Below are 27,937 nucleotides of genomic sequence, written 5' to 3'. Positions count from 1 at the left end.
TATCCCTGCTTGTTCACCTTGTGAACCAGAGAAGGAGAGAACATCTTTAAGAGGAAGGAGGCATATAGCTACTCAGTGTCTGGCTCCTGCTTCAGTATGTGAAACTGCTTTTTCAAACAGGTTTTCTCGGTCCAGCCGAGAAGACTGCGCAAATTGACTTTACTCTCAAACTAGTGTATTGTGAAGAGAATTAGAAAAGCTGGAGAAAGAAGAAACTAGGTATATTAGCTTTACTCTAAACGTAAAAAGCTTTTTGCATTGTCAGCACATCTTAGTAATGTGGTAAAGAACATCCCATTGCAAGTCATCTCTGTCAGAGAAGAAAACAGAGAAAAATACACTTTTTTTTTTGTAGTTTAATTTTTCCAAATGTTTTGAAGTGTTATTTGCTGTCATTTAACTTGAGGAAGTGTTAAGATTTTATCCTGGCATTGGGTGAATAAATTCTTTGTGTGCTTCTTCTTTTTGTCTTTTTTGAGGCTTTTGTATATAAATCTAGTTTAAAAGTAAAGATCTTGGTTGTTTTCTACAAGTAAATAATACTACTGACATAGATGAAAAAGATACATATGGAAAATATTGGTCTTTTTTCCTGTATACTTAATACCTAAAAATACTCTTTCTCCAGTTTCAATGTATGTTTGTGTAGTCAAAGTAATGAGAAGATTTGTGTCTTGATGTCTACTGAATGACAAATTTATTCAAGTGATGCATATGAGTCTTACCTTAGCTGAATTGTGCTGACTTGGTGGTTTCTTCCTTGGGATGTCTTATTTCATTTTTAAAATCTCTTTAATTCTTTTATTACCTACATTATTGGAATTTTTAAAGGCTTTGTTCTGTAAGCAGACAGAACAGGACATGTCAATATTTGTCTGTGACCACATCCTGCAGAAACATGACTAGTTAGTCCTGTTTTTTAAAGAGACTTTTTTATTTTTTAAAGATGAGCTCAGAATTTTGACACAAAATTCATACACAGTTAAAAAGCGTTGTGATTTGAGTGAAAACATCATGTGAACCAACAATACATGAAAATAACTAAGTAAAAATAGCAATTAAAACATGTACAATAACTTTCAGTCATGAGGTATTGTTGGTGCTGTTTTCAGATGAGCAGAGGGAAAAGCTCTCAATTGTTCTTAAGTCGGCTGGTAACTGAATCCACGTTTGTGAAGCTTGACAACAAAAGGCTTTTTGTTCACCATTTGTGTTCATCTAGGACATGCCAAATAAATAGAACTAGTTTATAAGCAGGACAGTATAACATGTTGCTCAAATGACTTACCAGAAATCCATAATTTATATTGAAATATTTAGAATTACGTGTACAAGCTTATTGGGAGCTTTTAGATTTCTGCATGGATGAGCATAATGTAATTGTTTGAGGAAGCACACATTGCTATATTTGATGTGGCAGCAAGATGTGCAACTTGAGCAAAACTCCTTCAGAATATTACTTGCAATAATTTTATTAATTTAGTGAGGCAACACTGACTGGGTCAATGCCAGTGGGTGCTTGATAAAAGAAGCAAACGATGCCTTTTACTCCTGTGGTTCACAAATAAAGCATTCTAGCAAAAATTATTCCATTTCCCCCACATTTGTTCAATTCTCCTGGGCTTTGTTATCAGAGTAGTTGTGTGACTTGCAGGCCAAGTCAACATGAGTGACTTTCTCTGCTGGGCCATTCAGTAACTTGCATCTTCTCACTGTTGGCACTGTGGTACTTGTGCCTCCTGTACTCTTCACAAGGATCAGCATGCTCCTTGTAGGGTGTTACTCCAGTCATGATGAATGAGCATGAACACTGGTGGAACTGTAGAAGATTTAGGATGTACATTTTACTGATTTTTTTTCTGTTCATTGGATAAGGGAACAAAAAAAACTGGTTAAACAGGGTCTGACCTAAAAGAGCAGAAAAAATAACAGTTGATAAAGCACAGTACCCACCCCTCCATGTATCAACCGTGCAGGTCTTGTTCTTGATTAAAACAGATGTATCTAAAGACAGAAGTGTAATGAACTATGAAATGCATTGAGGTGGTGGTTATGTCTTGATAAATGAGCATATCATTTGAAATAATTTGCTTTGGAATTTTTTGTGGTGTATGGAAAAGAAACTTTCAGGTCACACATCTGAAAAGTGTGAAAGATGTCTTGCTAGTGGAAAGGTATGCATGTGGGAAAGCACTGAAAAAGGATAAACAGCAGCTTTGAAGTTCTTTGTCAGTATGGGCTTCTCATGCTGGTCATTGGTTTAACTCATGTTAATCTCTCAGACTGTTCCTTTTCTGCCCTTTTTCAGGTAGTGGTGCTACAGCAGTTGTCCAGGCAGCGCTCTGCAAACCCAGGCAAGAACGTGTAGCAATAAAGAGGATCAACTTAGAAAAATGCCAAACCAGTATGGATGAATTACTTGTAAGTAAATAAAGGGGCAATATGTTACATGGAGACTTACTTTCTGTTTTGACTTTATTTTTTGCTTTGTCCAAGAGTGAGGGTAGAACTTTATGCAGGATATGAGAGAAGGGTTTGAAAATAATCTGAAAGACTTACACCATTCCCTAAAGATACAATTTTTAAATGCATATTTTTTCATGTCACAAAAATGACATATGCAAACTTTAATCTTGGGATAATCAACTTGGGATAACTGTGGGAAGACCCTAAACTCTTGTTTTCTGGAAGCTCAGTTTTTAAGTGATTACTGCCTGGTTGCCTGTCTTTTTTAATACTGAGGAAAGATACATTTTCCTTTGGTTAAACACTGATTAAAAATATGAAGAAAAAAATTCAGTAGGTCTCCTTAAAATGTCTAAAGCACCAAAACATGCTGGATCATTTAATAATGATAACTTTTAAGGAGGAAAGGAGGAATGGCTACACTGCCATCTACACTATTAAAGCTAGTAACACGCATTTATTGGATAGGCCATGAGAATGTTTGAAGAGTTTTATTTGTTTGGGCCACTGATCAGAGAAGAAAGGGACCTGAAAGAAGCCATTTGTAAAGGAACTGCCAGAGTTTTTCATCTGCACTGGTTATGGCAATCCAGAAAATTCACAAAGAACTATTGAAACACAAAACCTATTGCTTTCTAATGCTCCTAGATAGGTGCTTGTAAGACTAATGTTTGTTTTTATATAGGCAGCATAACAAGATTTGAAGGACACAAAACTTTTCTAAAAATGAGAACACTCTCTTCTGTTCCACAGGTTATACTACAGCCTAGAGACTGTGGGCTTTTTCTAATGCAGAAATTCCTGCCTCTGAAGGAAATGATCTCCTCAGCAGGGAATTGCCAGTGCAAAAGATATCTTGAATTTGATACAGAGGGTATGGTCCGTCCAGTTTCTTCAGCTAAAGTGGCTTTTTTACAGTGGAGGACCCAAAATGTTCTTCCCCTGGTGATTGATGGCATTCGCCTTCAGTTTATGTGACCGCTTGTATGCAACATTGTTGTGCTTTTTACGAGGATTGTGGTAGTGGAAGTTACTTCTGAGGTAGTGAGAATTCTGTCAACTGAAAACTCAAAAGATAAATTCTGAGCTGTCTTTAAGCCCAAGGTGAGATGCGGTGCATGATGTATTAACGGCTACAGTCCCCAAAGAACATTTCTATAAAAAGATAATTACAATTACTTGTAAGATAAATTGGTCAGAATTGTAAATTTTTGGTTAGAATTTGAACTAATACTGGGAATTAAGTATTAAAAGATGTTACAAGCAAATGAGCAAAACCAGACAAAACTGCCAGAAATCTGCAAGAGAAATTCTTGTGGTCTGGAGAAACTATTGCATTTAGTTATGAGCTTGTAAAAAATTACCTTGCCCAAATGCTTGAGTGTCTTTACTGTTGAGATGTCACCACTGTCTGTCAAATGAGATAGTAGGTCTTGAATTTTTGGTCCTATATTGCTTTCTTTTGGTACAAAGACAACTGTCCATACCATCTTTTTTTATTTTATAACACAAGTCAATTTCTACTTTTCTGTGCTCAGAGTTTTTGTTTCTTTAATTTGTTGATCTGTTTTGATCTGAACATGAATTGGGATTTTCCTGGTTAGGAGAGTTATAGAGGCGTGTACACATATGTGCATGTGTACACGTACCGAGTTAACTTTTTTCTGTGAGGTTCAATATACTTATGACTCAGTTCTTAAGAAGCTATAAAATTTTTTTTGAAAAATAGAGACTTTTTCTGGTAAAAGGCATAATTGACCTTCAAAACTCTTGTTACAACTGTATTAACATTTTCATTTCAGTTGATAGTACTTAGAATGTTCTTGTGTTTTTGGCAGAATTTGAGTCTAAAAATGTTGAGTTTAATCAGTTCTTAATCACTTATTTTTCTGATGAAACATTTTTTGTTGGCACAGGAATGTTCTAAAACTGTCTGTTCTCTGAACATGCTGTTTTTTAAAATGATGGTGCAGAGTGCTTATGAATGCTGTGCACAGGCACCCTTCACAAATTCTCAGCTTTGTGGGCTTCAGAGAAGTGGAAATGCATCAAGCCCAGTGCCCGTGTAAGCAGACTTAGGATTTGGGCCAGTGTCAATTAAAATAGAAAGGCAGTGTGGGAGGGAGTTTAAATATTACTGAGGTTGCACAAACTGCCAAACTCCTGAAATTCGATACTCCGTTTCCTGCAATGTCCTGTGTTCTCACTATTGTAACCTTAGTGTAACTTTACCCCCTAAGCCAAGACAAAAGTCCTGTCCTTAGTACTGTCCTGACTGGGTACCTTCCCCATTCTTTTACCTCCAGTTTTTTAGAACAATCAAAAGCTCAAGGCCACAAACTCCAGGATGTTCTGTGGGCTGGTTGTTTGGTTGAAGGGGTTTTCGAGGCTGTTTTTGTTTCTGCGGTGGCTGCCCCGGGCCCGCGGCCCCTGAGCCGGGCCCGGCCTGGCTGCAGCCGCTCCGCGCAGAGAGGAGCCGCCTCGCTGTTGCTTATTAACTGTGTCACCCACCTGCCCGCAGGCTGAAAGACATTTTTGTGCAGCTGCTCAGTGAAACTGGATCAGGAATAACCTGGCTGAAAGAGGTTAGCTTTTAACCTGGGCATATTGCCTGGTGCAGCACACAAATGCCTATGCTAGTGCAGGGAGGGGATGAGGGAGAGACTTAAATCACTGTTACTTCTTTGCTGCTGTTGAATGTCTGGGGTGACATAATGTGAAGAAGACTCCAGTGTGCTCTCCTGGATGTTCTACTGCAAGCTGTTTCCCTGGCAGTGCATTTTAAATGAATGCTTTTCTTTTTCACCTGTGCATATCATGGGCCACAGCCAAATAGATGAAGTCTGTGGAGGCTTACTATTCTGTTTGTGACAGGAGTTTTCTAGAACTGCAAGTCTGAAATTAATTAATTCTTTCCTGACTAAAATTCCATCCCTTATCTCTCATGCTTTCTGTTTATTTTTGTTTTGCAAAGACTCTTTGGAAAAAAGTCATGAAAGCTGAGACGCAAGGTGCCTTTGGCAATGGTTACTGCAGTAGCTCAATTGTTGCCCAAGAGTTGATGCAGGGAGGTAAAACATTCAAAGCACTTTTCAGTTAAAGATAGTGAAGCTTATCTCAGATGCATTTTTGCCCAGTGGTGTCAGCTGGACTTTTTGAGTCACTGCTATATTACCAGCATAGGAAAATAATAAAACAGTGTAAGAAATGAAATAGAAACCAGGACTGGGGAAGTTGCAGTTAAGGTCTGGAATGGGTAGCTGAATTAAGAACATGAGGCAGTGATTTGACTTGTGTTTAAGATGACATGTCTTCTGGGAGAGGGAAATGTACTCCACATGTCTGTCTTCTGTCTTTCACCTACTGTCTTCTGGGGGATGACAGGGAGCAATCTTGCAAATTGCTCTTATTATTCAGGCTCATTGATTCATTATCCAGGCATTCTTCCTTCTGTGTTTCAGGGTTCAGAAATTGTCTAAGGAGGGGGACTTTGGACAGCAGAACAAGCTGAAATGTGTGCCAAACTACAGCCTGACTTTAATAGTCACCTACAAGCACCATGAGATTAAATCCCATTCTTTAATACATATAATTAACTTTTTATTAGAAACCAGCTGTGATTTTAAGTGCATTGCAAATAACAAAAAACCTTTTTCAAACAATTGCTAAAATGAAGTTTAAGGTTGAAAATGGCCATTTGTGGCAGCTTTAATCAACCTAAGTGGGACCTGGGTAGTAAGTGACCTGCACAATTGCTGTTGAGTCAGAGAGAAACACAGTCCACCTCAAACAGTTGCTTTTCAGGGAGAGAGGAGAGGAGGAAGATTTTTTTTAGCTGGATTGGCTTCCAGACTGGCTTACCCTCCAGGAGCATGTCCTCTAGTACCAGGAGTGAATCAAGGCTCTGTGGCTGGAGATAGAGAGGGAGAAGTAGGGTTGGGGCAACTTAAATCGGTGTGAGGCCAAACCTTGTGGTACAGAAGTGGCCTCATGCTCCTGTGTAAAGGATTGGCAGAAGAGCAGCCGGAAAGGTGTTACAGAACAATTATGTGAAAGAGTGAGTAGAAAAAGAACTCTGCTTGAATTAACAGATAGAAGACAGTCATTCTTAATTTGTACAGCTGTGGTGTGTCATAGATGCTGTTACTTGGTAGTACCACGTTGTGCATCTGTTGGTGACTGTGTGTTCCTCTAGTCAATTGTTTCCTATGACTTTTGGCCCGTAATATTGCTTTTTCTCTATTTAATTGTGTGGCTCTGGTGTCTACCTGTCTCTCCCACAGTAGCTGAGCCAGTGGTGCTGTGTCGTTTGTTTGATGGCTTCCTTCCTCCTTTTCTACCTGTTCCCATTCTGCTCTTCATATCCCTTTTGAACAGAAAATGCAGTAGATTTTGACCTTTCCTTGCATTTTGTTGTCTAGCCTGTACCCACACCTTCAGCTCTTGGAGACTACTCATTCTTCATTGCTTACTGTGAATTTGAAACTTTGACAGTAATTTCTTTGCTGTTCTCAGGAGAAAAGTGATGTAGCTATGCCTGTATCTCATGGCCAAACTTCCCTCATGTTCTTAGCAATAATGTTTTTTCTTGCATGCAGATCTTTAGGTAAATTGAAATGTTTTAATGCCTTGATGCATACCCTGTACATACTTTAGTTCTGTTATAGTATTTCACTTTGAAAATTAAACTTCATATTAGCAAAAACTGATAGCTGGCTCTGTTGTTTTGGGCTTTGTATTTCTTACAGAAAGAAATTCAAGCAATGAGTCAGTGCAATCACCCTAATGTGGTGACCTATTACACATCTTTTGTGGTGAAGGATGAACTGTGGCTGGTTATGAAGCTATTAAGTGGGGGTAAGTTACTGGTTTTATTTGTTTAGCTGCAAGGCAATTGTAGGACTACTTTTTTCCTAATGTACCACCTTTGAGTTCATTGATCTAAACTAACTAATGAGAGAGAGGTAGACACTACCTAGGATGAACCTTAGGGGGAATGTGCAAGCTTACAAAGTTTGTATATCTGTATTCACAGGACAGGCTAAGAATTACTGAAATACAGTAATTATATAAACAGAATTAAATTTTCATTCTGAACCAATTTATCAAAGTTCTCTATTAAGGCTGTGTAGGGAAAACTGATTGGAATTAAGTAAATTCTGTCAGTGTGATCTTTTATGGAGTTTCTCTAGAATCCTCTGTATTTTTATAAAAATGCATATATATCTGATTTCATAATGAGTATTACTCGTTGTTCCTTATTCAAGCAAGATCCATCCTAGGCCAAGTATTACACATATTGCATCCTTTTTATTGCTTAAGCTAACCAAACACTAATTGCATTTTTTTATGATGATAGTTACTGGTATAAAATTCTTACTTAGTTCTGGAAGAGGAAAAAGGAGGCTGAACTTAATGTGCTTGTAGTTTAGAAAAGAGAGGCCTGAGAATAAGACATGATGGTCCTGGTTGTTACACCATGTTGTTCAAGATTAGTCTTAGTGGCAGCTTCACCATGATGGGAAAACAAGGAGGGGAAGTGCTCATAGCGCTTGTGTTGCATTTGGTTGAATTGGTCAGTTCAAGCAAAAGCAAGCATGGAGCCTGAGAGAAACAAGTGATTCATGACAGGAATTTACTGTGAGCTGTTGAATAGTGCTTGGATAAAAAAAAAAATCTTTCCTTTAAAAGCCTTGAAGTGTATAATAACTGAAGTTCAATGTCAAATTATGTGTCACTGGGAATGTTTGCTTTTGTTTGAATTTGTCTCCTTCCAGTCTTGCAGCTGCATGTTTACATCATGAACACATGAACCATGATCTAAACTGGATAATAAACTAAGACCTTTGCAGTACATGTCTGTTTAAATATGGGGTACTCCTGAATTTTTAATTAGTGGTTGCTTTGCAAGCTATTAGCAGATCTTTCTAATGGATCATTAAGTGTTTTGGTATTTTTGACAAAAAGCAGTGCTCTGTATCCCATTTGGATGGATTAGTGGTGTGCTTTATTCTAAGAGCTAGTTACATGCATTTACACATACGTGCAAAGATTGAAATTGCAGTAGCAGCAGCATAGAAAGAATGAAGACTTGCAGCTTTCTACGGAATCTGATATAATACTGCTTTGTATATGCTTTTTTTTTTTGTCTCCTGGATCTGTAATACAGGTTCAATGCTTGATATAATAAAGTATATTGTCAACAGAGGAGAGCACAAAAATGGTGTGCTTGAAGAACCCATAATAGCAACAATTCTTAAAGAAGTTTTGGAGGGCTTAGACTATCTACACAGGAATGGGCAAATTCACAGGTAGGAGCATGGTGAAAAACGTTTTCAAAATTGACTGTAGCTTGTTGATTCTGGTCAGCTGTAGTACCTTGTCTAAGCAAGTTTTATTGCTTCTTTCACTTCTGTAAATGTGATCGGTAATTATCAAGTGATAGTGCTTGAGCAAATGCTGTAATCTTGGTTGCAGTTTGTCACTTACATTTTGTGTTCGCCTGGGTCTTTATCCTGTCTCTCTCTTCTAGTTTGGATAGGTTTGTGCTGTGATAAACATGTCAGAACTGTGGTCCATAGTCCTGTGCCCGCTGGTGCTCCAGATACCTAATCTGGTTCTGGTTTATGGTATATGTTTTGTGACTTGGTTATTGTGTTGCACAGTAAACCTGTAATCTTGGGTGCCCGGACTCCTGCAAAAACGCAAAACTGTTTTTTTCCTGGTAATCAGTAAATATCTGTTACAACTCTATAGACCTTTTATGACCACATGTGAAGCTGTGAACTGCACCTAATGATTGCTGTTCTGTATAATCTCTCTCCACTGACTTCCTCCATATAAATTGTGCAGATCTCCTGGCATGGTATATCCATATCTGCTGTAGGAACCCAGAGGTTGTTCTCACTCTTTGGTTGTTGGAAGTGTGTTCTGACCTTCCTGTTAATTCTATTAAGGTGAATTTTTCTTTTAAGGAAGGTGTCTGCAGTAGATTCTCTGTTTCAAGCATTAGCTTCTGATAAGGGAATCTTTTATCCAAAAACGAGGTTTGCTGTAGACAGGACTCTGAAATGGAAGTGGTACTGATGTAATTGTTCTTTTTGAGTCTGTCCTATGTCTCATCTTATAAATGAACTGTCACTGATGTAAATCAAGAGCTATTTCCTCCTTTTGCAGAGAGAAAATTGAGATAAATGGAGAAATAAAGAATAGCTATCTTGACTTCTGTCTTGGAATGCCAAAGATCTGCCTCAGTCCTTAAGTCACAGTATTCTGTTAAGCTCATGTTGTTGTGAAGGGCACATTCATGACCTTTTAAGGATAATGGGACTCTTTTGAGGTCAAATTTGTGAATTCCCCTCCTTGTGTGTTTTTAAGGTACCTTAAGTTAAAAAGAGAGATCTATATGATATGTCTGAGATTTCTCCTTTTTCAAACTATGCAGAAGTCCTGTTGAAGTTGAAACACTGTGCCTTAAGTTTCTTATGTACATTAGAGGTGAATGCTGTGGTATAGTTCAGGGAATACTGTGTCAGGTGGCACTTGTTATTTGGAGATGTTTTCAAAATTATTCAGGGGTCTTTTTCTGTTGTTTCAGTGCATTCTTTTTAATATGTTTATATAGATATATATGAGGAAACAGGTTATGTTACCTTTCAGTAAAAGTAATATAAATTTGATGAAACTTGCAAAGGTTAATTTTCTCAAGTCTTAATTGTTATGATAGATTTTCTATGACAGTTTTAAACTATGCATTAGGAATGGGGTGCATGTTTCTATTTAAAAAAAAGAAACAAGCCAAACCAAAACAGCCACAAAGTTTTCTTCTGAACATTACATGTGAAGGGCGTATTAGATGGGTATTGCTAACTCTTATGTACATAATAAATTCTGAACATATTCGATGCCAAGTAACTTTTCACCACTGTACCCTATAGCAAAATATGTCTGCTATTCCTGAGGTGAATTGGAGAGAAATGTACAGTACATTTATGTCTTCTGAAGATATTGAAGAGGAGAAATTTTTTTCAACTTTTCTTTTTCGTTAGTGGTGCGGTTGGATGTGAAAAAAGCATTAATTCTTGGTTTACAGCTCTGAAAGCTTTCAGTTTGTGAGAGGTGGTAAACCAGACTTTGAACCTAAATATCTACTTTCTTAAAATCTATCCCTGAATTTTGCTCATTTATGCTAGAGCTGAATTCTGCTCTTTTTATATGAGAAAATTTGTTAGAGTTTGAGTTCTGCACTCTGTTTTAATAATATTCAGTTACATTTTACACATGAGCTTCCTTTTGCTGCTTTAAATTTGAAAATGCTCTCTTGTGAAACTATTCAGTATGCAATATTTATTTGTTTGCATAAAATGTGCAGTATGTGCTTTCATGCTAAACCCTGTTTGTACATTCCAGAGATTTGAAGGCTGGCAACATTCTGCTGGGTGAGGATGGCTCTGTACAAATAGCAGGTAATGGTTGTGGTAGAGTAAAGGATAAATAAAAGCAAAAGGTAATTGCAGCTGGATCAGGGGCAACTGATATCCAGGGGTAAAGTTTTTCTGTTGGCTTTGAACTATTCCTTTTGGGGTGCTGTAGCCACAAGTTACCCATTTTCAGATTTCAGGATTCTCGCTTAATGATACTTGACTCAGAAATTATTCGATATCTCTTTGTGTCCGATCAAATATATAAGGAAGTTTTCTAATGTCCTCTTAATGTTTCCATTTGATTCACCTGTGCAACTTAACAGTTTTTACCATTTGCAAGCTGTTTATTTCTGTTAATTTCATTTTTTTCTGCAAATAATTTTAATAGTTCTTGGGGACCCAACAACCTGTGTGTACTGTCTTCATAAAGACTTTGACTATAATTTTACTAGTCACTGAGATGCATGAGGCATATCTCACTGAGAATTATTTTTGGCATATCTGCCATTTGTCTGGCAGTGGTATTTGTTGGATACAGTTTAGCATCTTAAATGTCCTCTGAGTGCATTGATGTGCTTCTTGAGCTGTAGTCTGTAAGAATTAAATTATTTGGTCTCGTAAGAGCAAGGCTCATCTCCCATCTCTCAGGCTGGTATCAGATTATTTGGAAAACAATGGGAGCGCGTGGTGATACCTGCCCCTTCCCGCAGCACAATGCCAGGCCTTCCACATTCTATAGTGGATGACTGAGCACTGAGAGCCCTAGGTAATAAAAATGGCTATAGACAGAAGTTGTAATTTTTATGTAAATGATGCTTTCAAAGTACCATGTAAAAATTATTTTAAGGTCTTTAATATACCTGTGTGAAATAATGATAAAACCTAATTTTTCTGTAAGTACTGGAGGTGTTTTCTTTTCAACCTTAAAATCAGGTAACAATAGGGAATAAATTTAAGTCTGTAGTGAACTACTCTATTTCAGTATAACTGGATTGTAAATAGTACAGTTGAAAATACTTTTAATATAGCTCCATTCAAAATTGACAGTATTTCTACACACATTGGGAACCTGCTTTCTTCCACTTACATGCCTACCTCTCCCATACAGCTGTCATTAATGTAGTAACAGATTAACAAAACACTGAGGCTTTTTTTTTTTCTTCTTCTATTTCAGAACTTGGAAAAAGCTATTCATGTCCCGGTCTACTATTAAATACATAGTAGTGATGGCTTTTCTAATTGTCTTTGGTTTTTCAAATTCCCATAAGAATTGAAATTACATATAGTATTCTCTCTTGTTCAAATCACATTCTTATTTAGTTACTATGCAGAAGAAGCTCCTTGTCTTTGAACAATAGCAGATGCAAACCTTGGCACAAAGTGAATATTTGAAAACTCCAGGTGAGGGATGTATTGGAGTCCTTTGCGACTTTATTCAGGGAGACACATACTGGGAAGTTAAACTTGAGGATGCTTTAGTGTGGATTTCCCTGATAAAACTCTACCTTCTATTCCATAGCATTTCATGAACAGCGTGTTGTGGAGCAAAGGTCAGCTTTGCAATGGAGAGTTTCTATAGGCATACCTTCAGGAGCTGACTTTATTTCTAAAATGTAAAACTTTTTCTGTGTTATTGGTAGTTTAACAGATTTCAACTTTTCTACTTTCCCAGATTTTGGTGTTAGTGCATTTTTAGCAACTGGAGGTGATGTTACTCGTAACAAAGTAAGGAAAACATTTGTTGGTACTCCCTGTTGGATGGCCCCTGAAGTAATGGAGCAGGTATTTCTAATAACAATCAAAAATTTAAAACATCTTATCTTTTACTTCTGCAATGTGAGACATTGCTACCTTGATTTTCCCTTCTGGTTCTGTTTCAGGTGCGAGGTTATGACTTCAAGGCCGATATGTGGAGTTTTGGGATAACAGCCATTGAGTTAGCAACAGGAGCAGCACCTTATCACAAATACCCTCCTATGAAAGTAACAATCCCTTTGTAATTCTTAATGCTGTTAGCTGTATTATTAATGCTGCTAGATAGTTAGTACTACTTCATTTTCAGGTGTCTAAATAGATGTATTCTGGGGAGTATTTTTTCTCTTTTAATTTCTACATTTGAAATTGGTTCGCTTACGACACCTCATTTTTGGGTTTATTTTAGGTGTTAATGCTAACGCTTCAAAATGACCCTCCCACATTAGAGACAGGTGTAGAGGACAAGGAGATGATGAAAAAGTATGGCAAATCCTTTAGAAAACTAATCTCATTATGCCTTCAAAAAGATCCTTCCAAAAGGTAGGTCACTATTGCCATGTAAAGTAGAATTATTTTTGAAAATATGTAGACTAAGTTACAGTGATATAATCTTGAAGTGTATGGTTTGAATTTTGTAAACAGCAGCCTTCAGACACCTCCATATGGGGAGAAGAAATTGCCTTTTTACTGTTATTTGAGTTTACTTCTTCTGATTGTTAACCTAATGTATTTATACTTAAACACAGTACTGAATTAAATGTGGATCAAACAAAAGTCCTTGCTCTACATCTTAATTTCTCATATGAAGTAAGATGTGTCTTGATACTGATGCTTTAAACTTAGTGCTACAGTTTGGCTGCTTACAGATAGGAATAATAATAATAATGGATAATCTAAGTCTTGATAATCAAGCCTCTTTTAGTTTCCTGTATCTAGTAATTTTCAGGTCAAGATTAAAGTGGTATGAAGTAGTGAGCAGTAAATAAAATGAGTTTTCCTTGTATCCTTGAATACATAATGTTGAGTTACCTGATATGTAGTAAAGGCATCGGTGTTTAAGGTATTTACTTAAATTTATACATTTATTAAAACACATGCAATACCTTCATACTCAGTATTGCCTTGAATGGAACAATTAGACCAGCAAATAGATGTTCAGATAGAAACAGGTATAGAGCAAATTTTTTTAGACTGGAGGGTTGTCGTATTTCTTACAATCCAGGATGTAATTTTGCATGGAGATCCCTTCAGCAGCTATTATGTCACTTGTGGGAGAAGTCCTTGCTCTTTGTGGTAAACTCTAGGACTGGCATTGCACTGCTGCTGTCTCAGACTGTGATGTTTTTGTTTTGGAGTTCTCTGTGGGTGTTTCTCTCTCTTCCCAGTGCCAGGGATGCTGCTCACAGTCCTCAGCTGCAATTCATTGCTGCAGCTTGTGTGGAAAAACAGGGCCAGAAAGCATATCCAGGCCAGGTCAGAAGCATCTGGCATAATTAATGGTGGAGGAATGGAGAACACTAGTTTGGAGAAAACTTACTAAAATGTAGCTTTTAAGTGTGCATAGCCCTGTTGCGAGATGTGATGGTACTGTACTTTGAGAACTTAAAAACTTCGGCACAGAAGCTGGTTTTTCTTTTAAATAGTTTTCGCTTCCTTTTTGCTCATCCAAGATACACGTATGAATTACTACGGAGTCTGGTGGTCTCCACAGGACCACTGATCAGAACTCCTTTATTGCAGAGCTTGGTACTTTGGAGATGAAGAAAAATGTGTGCTCTATGGAACCTACTGTCTGTGTCTAAATTGAATTTTTTGTTAATGTCAGGAGTTGTTTCATTATTCATTGCATTATACATACAGACTATTTACTACTCCTCTTTTGCTCACTCACTTTACAGATCTGTCCTCAAAGAAATAAACTAGGTCAGGTTTCTGGGGGTTTTTAGAGATTGAGGTCTTCCAAATTGAAGTTTTCTCACTGTTTTACATAGTTTATTCTATATTCAATCTCTTGCTGGAATTCAAATGGAAGACTAGAGCAGATGTTACTTCTGTTACTTAGAAATTTCGAGTCTTGAAGATTTTGACTTCCCTAAATTTAGCTGTGTCAAAATTAATCCTGGATGGTGGTATCGACTCCTAATGGAAATGATGAGGATTTTATCTCATCCCAAGAGATGCTTCACTTTCTCTTCAGAGTCTGCTTCAGTACCAGAGTCTGGCTTTGGCTAGATTAGTGGCTTTTTGGATCCCTGAAGCTAGGGAGACAAAACCTGCTGTTGGAATCACTTTGATAGCTACGAGATTGTGGTTAGCTCTTGGAAATTCTGAAACAGAGTCAAACAGAACTGCAAGTAAAAATGAAGCGTGTCAGTTTTTACCTTACAGCTGTTGGTTTGGTTTGTATTTGTCTGTTTGATTGGAAGATGATCCCAATGACTCTCTTTGGTTTATGCATCATGTTAATAGTGTCAGTATAGTTTATGGAGAATATCTGCTGACATCAGTGAGGTAAAAGAATGCCAATAGGAGTTACTGATGCTGCTGTGTAGAAAATGTGATTATACTTTTATTGCTGTGGAGCAAAGTTTAAGTTGTATTCATAAAGTCATTTGGGGAAGAAAGCAATACTTGCCTTTTTTGTGTTTGTTTTTTGTTTGTTTGTTTGTCTTGTTTTTTGAAAGGTTAAATACATTTGTGTTGAACAAAAAAGGGGGAAAATTGGGATCTTAAGAGACTGGTTTTTTTGGTTTTTTCCTCCTTTTTGGTATTTTTGCCGTAGGGAGGCTTAATTTTTTTTCATGTATGGTAAGTGAGTTTGTGTGAATTAATTCAGTAGCTATGATCATTCATTCCCCATTCATACAGTACTAATTCAAAAGTATTAGAGACGTACCATTTAACTAACGTCTTGTACTGTATTCACTGAGAGGGGTCTTTGTTTTCTGTTCTAATTTATTATTGATCTTTCAGGCCCACAGCAGCAGAACTTTTAAAATGCAAATTTTTCCAGAAAGCCAAGGTAAAACGTTTAACCCTATGAGTAAATTTTGCTCTGCCTTAAAAAATCTATGTGAAATGTCTTCTTTCCTTGTACTGATTTTTAACTTAACAAATGTTGGTTTTGCAGAATAGAGAATACCTGATTGAAAAGCTTCTCACTAGAACACCTAATATAGCACAAAGAGCAAAAAAGGTGAGTGCATTGACTTATTTTTCTTGACTGGTGTGGAAGGTAGAGCAGGGACTCCTCAGTTGCCTTACATTTTTAGTTGACTAACTGATCCATACTTTTAATGTAGTCCTTCAAAGATAGTCAAAGATAATCAGTGTTGAATGAATGTCTTCTCTAGCCTTGTATTCTCTAGGAAGCCCTGAGGTGTTTTTACTTCTTTTTTGACCTTGTCAAAATGTTATATGATGTTTGTCATACTTGATATGAATTTTTTCTCACTTCCTCTTAGAAAGTTACAGGTAAAGTAGTTGTGGGGAAAAAAGGTGACCTGAAAACATATAGATTAATAAATTGCACAGTTCATATCTTCATGGATCACCTAGGGAAAGGATGAAGATACTTTAAATGGTATTGAAAACTGCCTGGTTCTTTGGATTATTTCAAATGTTACTCCCAATAGGTCAGGTCAAAACTCTGTAAGAGTGCTTCTGAGTTTTTCAGACCAGTGGAGCCTTATCCCACAGGTTAAACCCATTAAAGCTATGGCATATGCTTTTATTTCTGCGGTGCCTTTGGCTCTTGTATAAATCAGCTTACCAAGACATATGCAGCAGAAAAAAAAAAATAGTAACTCCTAACAGGTAAGTATTGAAAATCTTTAAATATGAAGCAAACTGCTGATCATAAGAGCTAAGAAACAGGAATGAATGTAGACTCCTGTTTGTTGTCTGTGAGAAATGATTGAGCTCCCTTTTCCCTTTTTCTTGTGACTTAACTCACCATGTGTCTTCAGTATGAGGTGCCTTCTCAGAGACTGCTGAGCCTGTGCAGGTGACAGACACAGTATTGTGCTGAGTCCAGCCTTCTAAACGCAGGCTTGCTGGGGGGATATTTTGAGGAGGGTTTTGAGGAGGTTTCAGCCTTTGATTGCGTGGCAGCTGGACTGCAGCTACCCTTACGGGCGCTTGTACGATTTTCTGTTGTCTTTGGGAGTACCACACTGAAATGTTCTCACAGCCATTTTCAAATGGCTCACATTTGAAAAAGACAGTCAGCAAGATCTGAGTGCTTCAAGTTCCTTCGAATCTTGTTCATATGGAAGTAATGTTGGGAACTCGTTGGTGGTGGGCTCTGAGAGGCTGCAGTAGGAAGGGCTGCTGAGAGGGTTTGCGGCAGGGGTGTGGTGCTGAGCAGGTTCGCGCCGACAAGGGGAGGAGGAGGAGCTCGGGTTTGGCCGTGTGGTGGCAGCAATGCCCGCATAAAGCGTGATGCGGCCGGGAAAGCCGGTCCGCTGCCTCTCGGCTTGCCTCGGTAGCGGCGGGGATCTGGGCGTGTGCTGCTCCAGCCGGGCTCCTGACAGAGCCTGTGCCTCCTCCCAGCTGGATCGCCGGGGCGGCTTCAGACACTGCACGCACGTGTACTCTGTATTTCTTTAGATAACATAGCGCTTGGAATTGCGAAGGGAATGCAGGATAGCCTGCCATACACCATCAGAAATAATTTCCTGGATTACTTCTTTGACAATTATTTCTAATTTGAAAGAGGTGTGACTCTTACGAAATCAAAGCTATACAGTGGCAGAGATAAATGAATGTCTTTAATTACATCATAAAAGGAAAAAGTATTTGGATTTTAGCTACTAAAAATGGTAAATTATTTATATTTTAAAAGGACACAATATTAAAATTCATTGGGGACTTAAAGTTTAATTCACTTGTTAGAACTGTGCATGTAGCTGCTGTTTTAAGACACCATAAAATATAAATGTTCTTTAATAATAAAACTCTGGGGTTTTGCTTAAAAAACTTGTCTAAGTTGAGTTTGGTTGCTTAAACATTAACATGTAAAATGTCTAAGAGGTTGCTCTTGGAAGAAGTAACCCCTGTAATTGAAAAACCAATATCACTAAGGCAATAGATAGGAAGGAGCTGGTGTCATCACTGCTTAATTATCTTCTGTGGCACTTGCTGTAAAATGCCTATGACTAATGATCTGTAGCACCACTGCTAGTACAGATGTCAGATCTGCCCTGCGGTAATCTAATTTTTCTTCCATTTACCACATGTATAATTGCTTTGCCTTGTTGCCCAGAACTCCAGCCTCAGTTTAGTTTTAACTTTAAATTCTTCTCTTGACATAGTGTTCCCATGTTTAGCTTCTGCCTTTATAGTTTATACTTGGCATCTTTTTTTTTTTTTCTAAATATGAGTTTGGGTCTGTTTGTGGAATCCTGAAAGCAAATACACAGGTCTTGTATGTCTGAGGAAAACATTTGGTGCTGTAAAAATGAGTCCTGCTTTAAACCCCAATTTGATAATTGAGCAACATATTCATTGTGTGTTTAAAATACTGTGTTAACATTAAAAGCTATGTGTTTGTGCACGTTTCCCCTGTTCCATTGTTTCATTTGCTTTTAATTCTGCTGAATTTTAAATTATGTCCTTCTTGCTTGCCCTAGCCTAGTAATTAAGGAATTAATGCCTCTTCCTGTGCAGGACCTGGTTAGATATATATTGGTACTGATCCACAGGAATGAGAGTTACACCATGCAACTTCTTACTGGCAATTCTGGGTTTCACTAATGGGACTGCTCACCTGTGAGAGCATTGCTGCTATCAAGAAGAGCTGGAGAAAAGGCTGTGAGGAATGGTCCAAGCTCAGTATGGTTGGGTAAGCAGGGACATGCTCTGAAGCCAAACTTTTGTCATTGATATAAATGTAGGAACCCTGACACCTGTGCCTCTGCCTGGTTAGATGGTGTGATGGTTAGAGCAGCCTACCCTATCCTGCTGGGATGAGGGCTGTGTGCACTGCTGCCATAAAACAGCCCACCAAGGGTTTACATACACTGTTTATTAACACGTGCTGAAGTAGTTTTAATTTTAAACTGAATACTAAGTTGTTTCATTTGTGATTAGGATTGCTGTATTGGAAGAGAGCAATTTGAAATTTGAAACAGCTTTTAGAGTTCCACAGTCAGTTTTCAAATCTTGTCACACTAAAAAATTAATTATAACTCTAAGTACTCTGTATGCCCAAAGGCCCTGGGTCAATTTTATGGTTTTATAATCCTATTTTTTTTTATTTTTAAAATCTCCTGCATGACTGCCACTTCTTCAAAGTGAACAGGGGAAAACATGTATCTGCATTTCATTTTATTGCTGTCTGAAGTGCTGCTAGTAAAAAAAAAAAAAATCTGAGCAATAATTGGGCTTGAATTTTATTTTTGGAATGGTGGTATTGCATTGTGCTTGTAACAGAAATTGGTTTTAGAGCTGAGAGTTGTATGTTAGTGGGAAAAACGTGTGACAGGATGAAGAGATGATTAGTGTGAGTGATACCAGCGTTTATTATACGTCACTAAAAATGCCCTTATGGATGGGTTGTAATTCTAGCTCCTCAGTACAGCTATTTTAAGGTAATGGTCATATTTCATTACATAAGATATATATCATCAATCTCCTACATTTGATGAGAAAAATATCATTATATCCCTTTATATATATTATATTTCTTGGACAGCTATAACAGCATGATTGCACCTCAGCAAGACATACATGTGCAGCTCTTCCTTGCTTCAGTAATGGATTTAATCTGATGGACACATCTCACCAGTAATGATGAGATGTTAGTACAGCTGGATTCCAGCTGAATTGAAAAGCAGAGAGCAACATGAACCTGAGCTCAGATTGTTAATATAATTGTATATTAACTTTTCTTTACAATTTAAGAAAATCGTATTTCAGTAATATTGACATATAAAGGGAAGGGGCGTGGGTTATACTGGAACACTTTCTCTGGAAGGTAGTAGCTGAACTATAAATATGTGTTTGGCAAGGCTTTGTGTGAGGGAGGGCCCTCCATTCCAGAGGATTAATTGTTCAGGTTATTTAGAACACTGCTACAAATAAAAAAAAAAAAAATAGTGGAACTGTATTTATATGTTTGGATATTACTAAAAAAAAAAAAAAAAAAAAAAGGCGAAATTGCCACTCACAGCATGTCAGGTAATTTTTTTATTTTTAAGAAGTTGTAGAAAGGGATATTTAATAAAAACTCTTCTTCCAAGTGTCCACGTGTAAATTTGACAGCAATTCAAATAATAAGAAAGCATTGCCTGCATTAGTGGATAGTAGAATTGGAAAGTGTTTTAAGGGGCAGACACATGTAGTTGCACCAGCTTTGTTTTAACATTCATGTAAAGGAAGAAGAGAGATTAGTGTTTTTGCTGCCATGTAGTTGTGCCAGTAGATGCAAGGAACTTCATGCAGTATATGACTTTGTCCATCTTTTCTTTCATAGGGTTCTTGTACCATCTGTGTGGCTATTTGTGAGCTTGGATTTTGTGCCTTTTCAAATGGATCTAATTGTTACATAAATAAGTGACCTTTGAAACAAACCATTGCTTAGTTGAGTTCCTTTGTACTTCAAATAGCCATGCATATCTAAAATAGCTTGGATTACTTATTATAGCAGAGTTTAAAAGCCTGTACATGATTCGTCTTAGTTGTTGAAAAGTAGCCCTGTTTCCTTTTGGAAGGTATGTTCCAGTCCATGGGCCATCATGGTTCCACTTCGGAATTCATTTTTGCAGTGAGTCCCTGTCTCTTGTGTGACTGCATTGATCTGCTCCTTAGCTAATGTGTTCATGACCTGTTGACTTGTTCAAAAACATCTTGAACATGGGCTGACAGGGGGTTGGTGTGTATTGAGAACTTTTCTGCTTAGAGCAGTAGCTCTAAGTATTTGGCATTTATTGAAGCTGTTGAAACTTGCAGAACTGGAGGAGGATTTTCTTAAAAGCACTGTTGAAAGAGTCATAATTAAAGAATCAAGACAGGATAAAGGAAGTCTGGGTGTGTGTGATGCTGGTGGTAGTCTTTGATCAGGGATTAAGCCTTGTAAATAAGCAGAAGATAATCCTATTTTATTGCCCTGTTTTGTAAGGATTTGGTTTTCTGTCACTGAAAATGTGCAGCAAGGTGCTGGTTTTACCTGTTTACCTTCTGAGAAATTAAACGTCAAACATTTCACTCGCATGACATCCAATACCAGATTGCTTCTCTTGGATTTGGAATGGCTCCCCAAGTGAAAGTGTCTCAATGGAATTCATTTTTATTTAATAATTTTCCCAGTTTATAGTCCAAATCAATGTTGTGTCAATGCAGGCAGCACCAGCTGGCTAGCTTGGGTCACCTTACTTTCATGTGGTTTCCTTTCTGGAAGAGACAGCTTTTCTGCCTGTCTTTGCCTTATTATCTTTATGCCTATCATAAAGATAACAAAGACTTTTGGGAAGATGTGGAAGTGTGTATTACTTCTGATTCTGTATAATTTTGGGAAGTTTGTCAGAAAAGTCATGCAGGTAGATAAATTACAAAGAGGATTCTCTAAAAACCTGGTGGCTCAGAAGCAGCATTCCCACCTGTTACTATTTACCTAAAAACTGATGGAATAGGTAAGTGAGAATTTTTGCTTTTATATGGAGAAAAATATTTAGCCCTCATAGTCTTAAAAGAAAAATTTTTTAAAAAGGGGAAATTAAAAAGAAAAATAGCCCAGGCTCAAGAATCTGAAGAAAGAATAAAGCAAATATGTTTTCCTGGTTAGACCTTGTAAAACTTTTAAAAGTACAGTACAAAATAAATTTGTGTGTGTCATTTGTTTTGACACTCCTTTCCCCCCCCACACCTGTGCTTGATACTAGTGATATCCTTAGAAGTTCCTTGGGTGAGCTGCAAGGAAAGTATGGGTGACAAGGACATCCTTGAGATGGTGTTTCCCAGTAATACTCTAGGGGACTTAATTTAGCTGAAAAGTGCTCTTATCTCAAGGAATTAAAATTATGTCTGAAGCAGGAAACTTCAAGGTTTTAACCAGAACATAGATTAAGGCCAGCAGAGCAGAAAGAAGATCTGGAACAGTAATAGTTTAGCTCTGAAAAACAGCTCCTGGAGAAGGTTATTCAAACAGTTCATCTGCAGCTAAAGTCAGACAGTATGGGAAGAGAAATGGAGTGTCAGGGATGCACATGTCAGCAGTGTGGGATTTACTGGCAGCAGAGGGCAGCCACATCCAGTGCTGTGCGGCCGGGAGGATCCATCCTGCCGGAGCTGAGTCTGCACTCGCGCGCTGCGACTCTCGCTCCAGCTCTGGGATTTTAAATGCTGTAGGCTGGTTGAATGCATGCTGCTTCTTGCTATCTGACTAAAATAGAAACACTGGGGGTTTTAGAAAATTTGATTTAATACAAATTGCAGAACTCTGTTAATTTCATGTTAATTTATGACTTTTTTTTGAGAACTACACACAAGTTTAAATTTGATCACCCTAATAATTGAGAGAGACCTTGAATAAATTCACGTCTCTTTAAAATCTGTGTGGAATGCAGAATGTGTATTACAGTAATTTCTCTTATGTACATAAGCAATTGGAAACCTTGGAGAAAATAGAAAAAGTTAAAAATTAGAATTTCACCTTGAATTGGTACTTTCAAGCCTCTAAGTTTGAAAGTAAGTGAAAGTCATAGCAATTTCTTATTTGACTTCTACAGTAATATACTGTTTTCCTAAATATTCTTTACTGTGTCTCTAATGCTGACAGTGAAACCCACCTTATAATGAGTTTTTTGCTACTGAATAATGAAAGCTCTACATGAGGCTGTATTTGTCTTCTTTCTTTTCATGTCTGGTTATTTTAAGAAAGTAAACAGCTTGGATGATAGAAAAGCATGGTGGAATTGGAAATTATTCAGGTGGCTCTAGTGATCCCTCTAGTGGAAGGTCTTCTAGTAGTGATTCACCATCATGATGTGCATTCATCTGAGCATCCAGGAAAAAAAGCTCTAATGATCTGGATCTGTCTTCATCATCTTTCAGAATACTAAGTTACTTCACTGTTGCCCTGATTCTTAAGTTTTTCTAAAGCCTTCTGAGCTTACATTCTGTTAGAAAACTTTCCTACATAATTTTTGTAAACAACATATTGTTTTGTATTCCTTTATAGGAGTAGAGAAACTTAATATACTCGTAGTTTGTCCAATGTCTTTGGAGAGGTGGCCCATTCACTCTCCAATCCACTGTCACCTTTGGAAAAGTATAAAAGTTGGAGTCAGAAAATAAACGCTCTTTTTTTACCTTGCAAAATAGCAAGTGGCTAGTGTTGTGCTTTCACGTGTCCTATAGCGACACTTCACCAATTTGCTGTATCTTTGATTTGCTTTCTTTGATTCTTGCCAGGTACCCTTGGCCTTGGCACCTTGATTTGATTGGAAGGGTGGAGGGAAGCAGGCAGGGAAAAGAAAGAGGATAGAAAAGAGCCTCGCTCTGTGTGTGTGAATTAGCCATCAGGTCATGCCTGACGGCCATTTGGAGTGACACTTTTGTGGAACAATATATCTCCTCTGTACAATTAATTGAAAACATCCTCCTGAGCACAGGTACATGTTCATGCCTGAAAGGACTATTGTTAAAATGTGAGTGAAAGAATTATTTGCAGCTAATAACATTCAGTAATGAAGTTTACATAGTGGAACTAATAAATAGAGAAATAATGTCTGAAAACCAAAAATCATACTGAGTTACTAAATTTCACATTTCCCATGTGACTGGAATTTCAGCAAAACTGCAATTTCTCAAAGCAAAATCAGATTCCAATTTTGGACTCAGGCTGAAAGCAGAGATAATAAGTATGTTGCAGTATTTAAGTAAAACCTCATATTTAAGGAAAGCAGAATTAGGAGTTCAGGGAATACCTGCACTTGTAAACAAGATGTTTTGGTAACAAAATAGTGTCTTACTTTGAGCCACTACATTTTGCTGTCTCTAAGCAGCATTATCCCAGCAACAGAAGAATTGGTGAAGCATGAAAAGGGGGAGAGCTTTGAGAGATTCTTGGACAAACATCCCCCAGAGCACGTGAGGACTTGGTACGCTGATTCCCTGGTACTTTTCTCATCATTTCCTCTAGGGGTGTAGGAATGTACTCCCTCATCCCATCTCTATTCAGCTAATAATGGCTTTGTTTTCCTCTCACTGACAGCTGCACTGTATTCCATTTCTAAATTGGGAGCGTAGGTAAGATTTCATGGCACTCTTCTCAACTGATGGCCATGCCCCTGGGTGTCACACTTGTCATCATGTAATCATGATACTGTTTGGCTTATAAAAACAAACTAGTTCCATAAATATTTAAAGCAAATGGTCTTTTTTTTTTTTTTTAACAGAAATCTGATTCTTGTTGACATTGCTGTTATCCCTTAAAAAAGTACTCTTCCAGATCCAGTAGAAAGCTGAAGAATTTCCATTCAATGCAGAATTGTCAGTCTCCTGTATTCAGTGTTCTTTCTCGAAGAAAGATACAATGATCTTGTATTTCTTTAAGCTGCCAGTATAATTGATTCCTCTAGGAGGGAGTATTCAAATAGTTTCTGCCTATGAATATGAAACACTGCAAATTCTAATTTTTTTTCCAAGTAGGAGAAAAACAAAAGACTAAGGTTTTTTTCCAGGATGATATTTGCAGCATTCAGACTGGTTTAAGAGGAGGGGATATAAACACCCAAGTACTGTGATATCGTATCACTTTTTGATTTCTACAAAGCAGATTGCCAGAGTGTTTTTTTACAAAGGTAGTGGTACATCCCATTAATAACGATAGCCTGCATAAACTGTGAGAAACAAAGGGTTTGAATTGCGTAAAACACATTCAGGCTTGCAGAAGTTTTGTGGCTTCCATCAAAATAGAAATAAGATTTCACAATGTAATGAATTCAGAGGAGCTTAAGAATAGCCAGCAGAGAAGGGGTTCACATGATCTGTGAGACTGGGTTGGATGGGGACCAGCCTTCTCCTGAGGTAGTGCTTCAACTCTTCAACAAAGGATGATGTGAACATGTGGAAATTCATGTTCTGTCTTGGACCTCAAGGTTTCTGTGGTTTGGGTTTGGTTTTACTTGCAAAAATGTGATTACAGTGTAGGTGTTCTTATGCAAAAAGAACAGTGTTCTTTTGCTGTACTATATGTTGTAGAAAGTGACTCTATTAACCTCAGGAGCTAAGCTGTGATTAAAGCTGTAACTGTTTTAAGCAAAACACTTGTGCCATAATAGAATGCACAATGATAGGCTGATTTTCTTTGTTGCATTGGAATAAAAAATTAAATGCATAGGGCTGGAGATGGAAATTTGCTTTTTTTGTCTTAGGAAGCAGTCAGGAAAGGTTTGCAAGATGGTGAATTGTAAAAATTATAAAATCTGTTTACTCTATAAGCTTAAGCTGTGTATGGAAGGAACTGGTCTAGGGATTTCTTTTGAGAGAAAAATATGTGGAGCAAAGTGTGGTGCTAAAACCAAAACTATTCATTAATGTCCTATTTCTCATCATTTTTTTTCCATAAAATAACTAGCATGGAACTGGCATGGGAACTGGTTTTACGGATACTTCTCATGAAGTTGTATGAGAAGTGAAGCTCTTGAAACTTGTGATTAAAAAAAAAAAAGGGGGGAGCACTGGCTATGCAAAAACCCTCTCCTTATCAATTGCCAAGTAACTATTAATCCTTTGAAGACTTTATTTTTTCTATAAGATCTTCAGGGATCTGTGTAGCAGTGGGAGTCCAGTTTCCTGTAAGAACCAGTGCGAGATTAAGGTATACAGCATCAGTTGACTGGTCTTTCTTTTTTTCTGCCTGAAAGTCAAATTTAGGCTTTTATGAGGGACAGACTGCAGAAAATGAAAAAGGTGAGGTTTTTAAATAAACACCTTGTCATTACTGCTCTCTGGGGTATGTGGGATTTGGTGTATCTCCACTACTGTACTAGCATATGTAGTTTTGGTAAAATAAAAGACAATAAGTTGTAAAATAAAAGCAATTTTATCTCCAGCTGCAGTATTTCTGGAAGGATATGTGTTTAAAAATTAAAAATAAAAAATTATAGCTTGTCCTTTGTAGAGATACAAACAACAAATGCAAAAACTGGACAACAGCACTGACTATTCTCTAGTTACAAATTAATAGGAAGCAGTGTCAGGGTTCCACAAAGACTTTCCCAGATGTGCTTTAAATGCGTGGAATCTACACATTTGCTACTCTCCAAGGATTCAGAAGCAAATTAAATTTGGGCTCTCTGTTACCTGTGTATGGAGGGTGGCAAGGCACCTTTCATGATACTCAATACTAATGCTTATTAGTGCCATCAGTTTTACTTACACAAATGCATCTTACTTCCCATGCTTTCAGGTCACCATACTCTTTCTGTGGAACAAAGTTTAAAAATGCTTGTTTAAATTTCTCCAGGCCTCCATTGCAAGTATTCAGTTGCCAGAGCTTCAATAGGAATACATTAAATATTTCAGATAGTGGAAAATTCAGTGTTACTAGTTCAGTCATCTTCCTGCAAAAGGAGGAAAAATACAGTAGATGCATAATGTTGCTCTTACTGACAGACTGGATTTGTAATGTAGTGTAAGATCATGTGTTGTACCATGTATGACATGCAGTAATGCTTTTTGTGCATGCACTGGTACCCCACAGTGTATGCTTTTTATTTATTTATTTATTAAATTTAGATTCTGAAATAAAATAATCTGTAAGTGGGCCCAGTCCTTTTCGGTTTCGAATAAGGAAAGAATAAGGAAGTAGGGAATTCTTAGTGTTCAGAAAGCGTTCATTCCCTTTGCTGTCACTTTACAAAAATAAACTTGCAAAGAGATTGCAGCAACTAAAGGATCAGTAATGAATAATAGATTCTTCTTTCCCCAGTCTCTAGTATCTACATACAGTGAGCACATCAGTGCCTTGAAGACAACAATTTGTTTTGCATCTCTACATTGTAGCCTTCTTTTCATCAAGCCTTGGGAAATGTGGCATCTGCATTCTGCTGGTGGAGTTCTCTCTCTGTCAGGCTTATTAGGCCTGACCTTCATTGGGTGGGATTTACAGTTGCCCCATTCTCTTTACACACATTCTCCTGGAAATGGTGTTATTGGCAGGAAATGTTACAATATCTGTATCCTACTTTAAAAAGGTGGGGACAAAGAGTTCTGTCAGCAGCTTCATTTATACTTAAACCTTTGTGACTGTATTGAATTCTGCAATAAGCTTTAATCAGGAACAACATATACAACAATACTACTACTAATATAATGCTTAATATTCTGTGGTGGTTTTTCACTCACCAGTTTGTCCAGCATTCTGTTTTAACTGATGTTCATAATGTCTTTCTTGCACAGCTATGGTAATGTTGACAGTTGCTTATTAAGCTTTTCCTCCTAGAAATAGCTTTTGGTTGTACATGGCAGTGTTCTAAGCTGCTTTTGTGTTGGCTGTAGTTTAGCTGCCAGTCATTCAAAGTAATTTTTTATTCTCTGTGTCTTCTGACTTATGTGAAATATGTTTTCTAATATGCATTAATTTGTCTTGTAAAACTGAACTTTCATTGTTTCTTAGCAAAAGATTTCATCTTTTATGGTTCAGTTTAGCTCCTATTTGGAAGGATCATTTAGATTTTTAATCAGTAAAATGCAAATTAGAATTGAGCATGTTTTAATTTGTTTTCCTTTCCCTCAGAAATACTTCCTGAGAAATACAAAATTCTACCATAAGGAATTATCGATGTGTATTTTGAATGAAGCTGATGGGGAAATTACATTTGTATGGCTACTGCATGCAATGTAAACCAACTTACTTCTTATTTTTGTAGATACACAAGAAGTTTGTTTAGGTTCCATGCTCTGTCCTGGATTTGCTTTGTGCCCTTGTATATCAATAGCTTCCTTTGTTTGCTGCTTTATTTCTTTCTGTAAAATGGAAGACCTGTAGCATGGTATCAGGAGAAATATATAGAATATTCTCAATTGCCTTAATACTGTCATTACTGGAGTGAAATGCAAGCATACTGCCTGTGGTAGCAGTCTGCTACTAGTATCTGAAATGATAGCAAGAACAGAAATTTAATACGTTATATAAATTATATATATTTCCATCCAATATCTGATACTAGAGTGAGATGTTTATGATGAACAAATAGACAATTTATTTGCAGACATGGTGTGCTACTCATGCTCTTTCCTTCATCTAGGTAGGGTACATGCCCTCCATATGTGACTGATTCTTTGTG

At 37.4% G+C, this 27,937-nt stretch overlaps 1 protein-coding gene and 1 long non-coding RNA gene across 4 annotated transcripts in view; one reads left to right on the top strand and one right to left on the bottom strand.

Annotated features, from left to right (window-relative positions):
* STK39 (serine/threonine kinase 39) overlaps positions 1-27,937 on the top strand; it is an 82,249-nt gene that overhangs the window by 14,511 nt on the left and 39,801 nt on the right. Inside the window, exons 2-10 of one of the 3 annotated variants that reach the window (XM_012574818.5) lie at positions 2,309-2,421; positions 7,215-7,323; positions 8,636-8,777; positions 10,876-10,931; positions 12,562-12,671; positions 12,770-12,871; positions 13,051-13,184; positions 15,618-15,666; positions 15,775-15,840. In XM_012574818.5, the coding sequence (XP_012430272.1) occupies positions 2,309-2,421; positions 7,215-7,323; positions 8,636-8,777; positions 10,876-10,931; positions 12,562-12,671; positions 12,770-12,871; positions 13,051-13,184; positions 15,618-15,666; positions 15,775-15,840 (881 nt within the window). The other 2 variants (XM_030277423.4, XM_030277424.4) reach the window with 2 other exon arrangements.
* On the bottom strand, positions 983-27,886 carry LOC115495954 (uncharacterized). The gene is made up of 3 exons (XR_003961292.4): positions 27,506-27,886; positions 26,029-26,212; positions 983-1,859 (listed from the first exon to the last, which is right to left on the bottom strand). It is a non-coding gene; the product is annotated as an uncharacterized lncRNA (long non-coding RNA).

Source organism: Taeniopygia guttata, chromosome 7, assembly GCF_048771995.1.
Source record: "Taeniopygia guttata chromosome 7, bTaeGut7.mat, whole genome shotgun sequence".
NCBI classification, from domain to species: domain Eukaryota; kingdom Metazoa; phylum Chordata; class Aves; order Passeriformes; family Estrildidae; genus Taeniopygia; species Taeniopygia guttata.
This window is presented reverse-complemented; position numbering and strand designations above follow the sequence as displayed.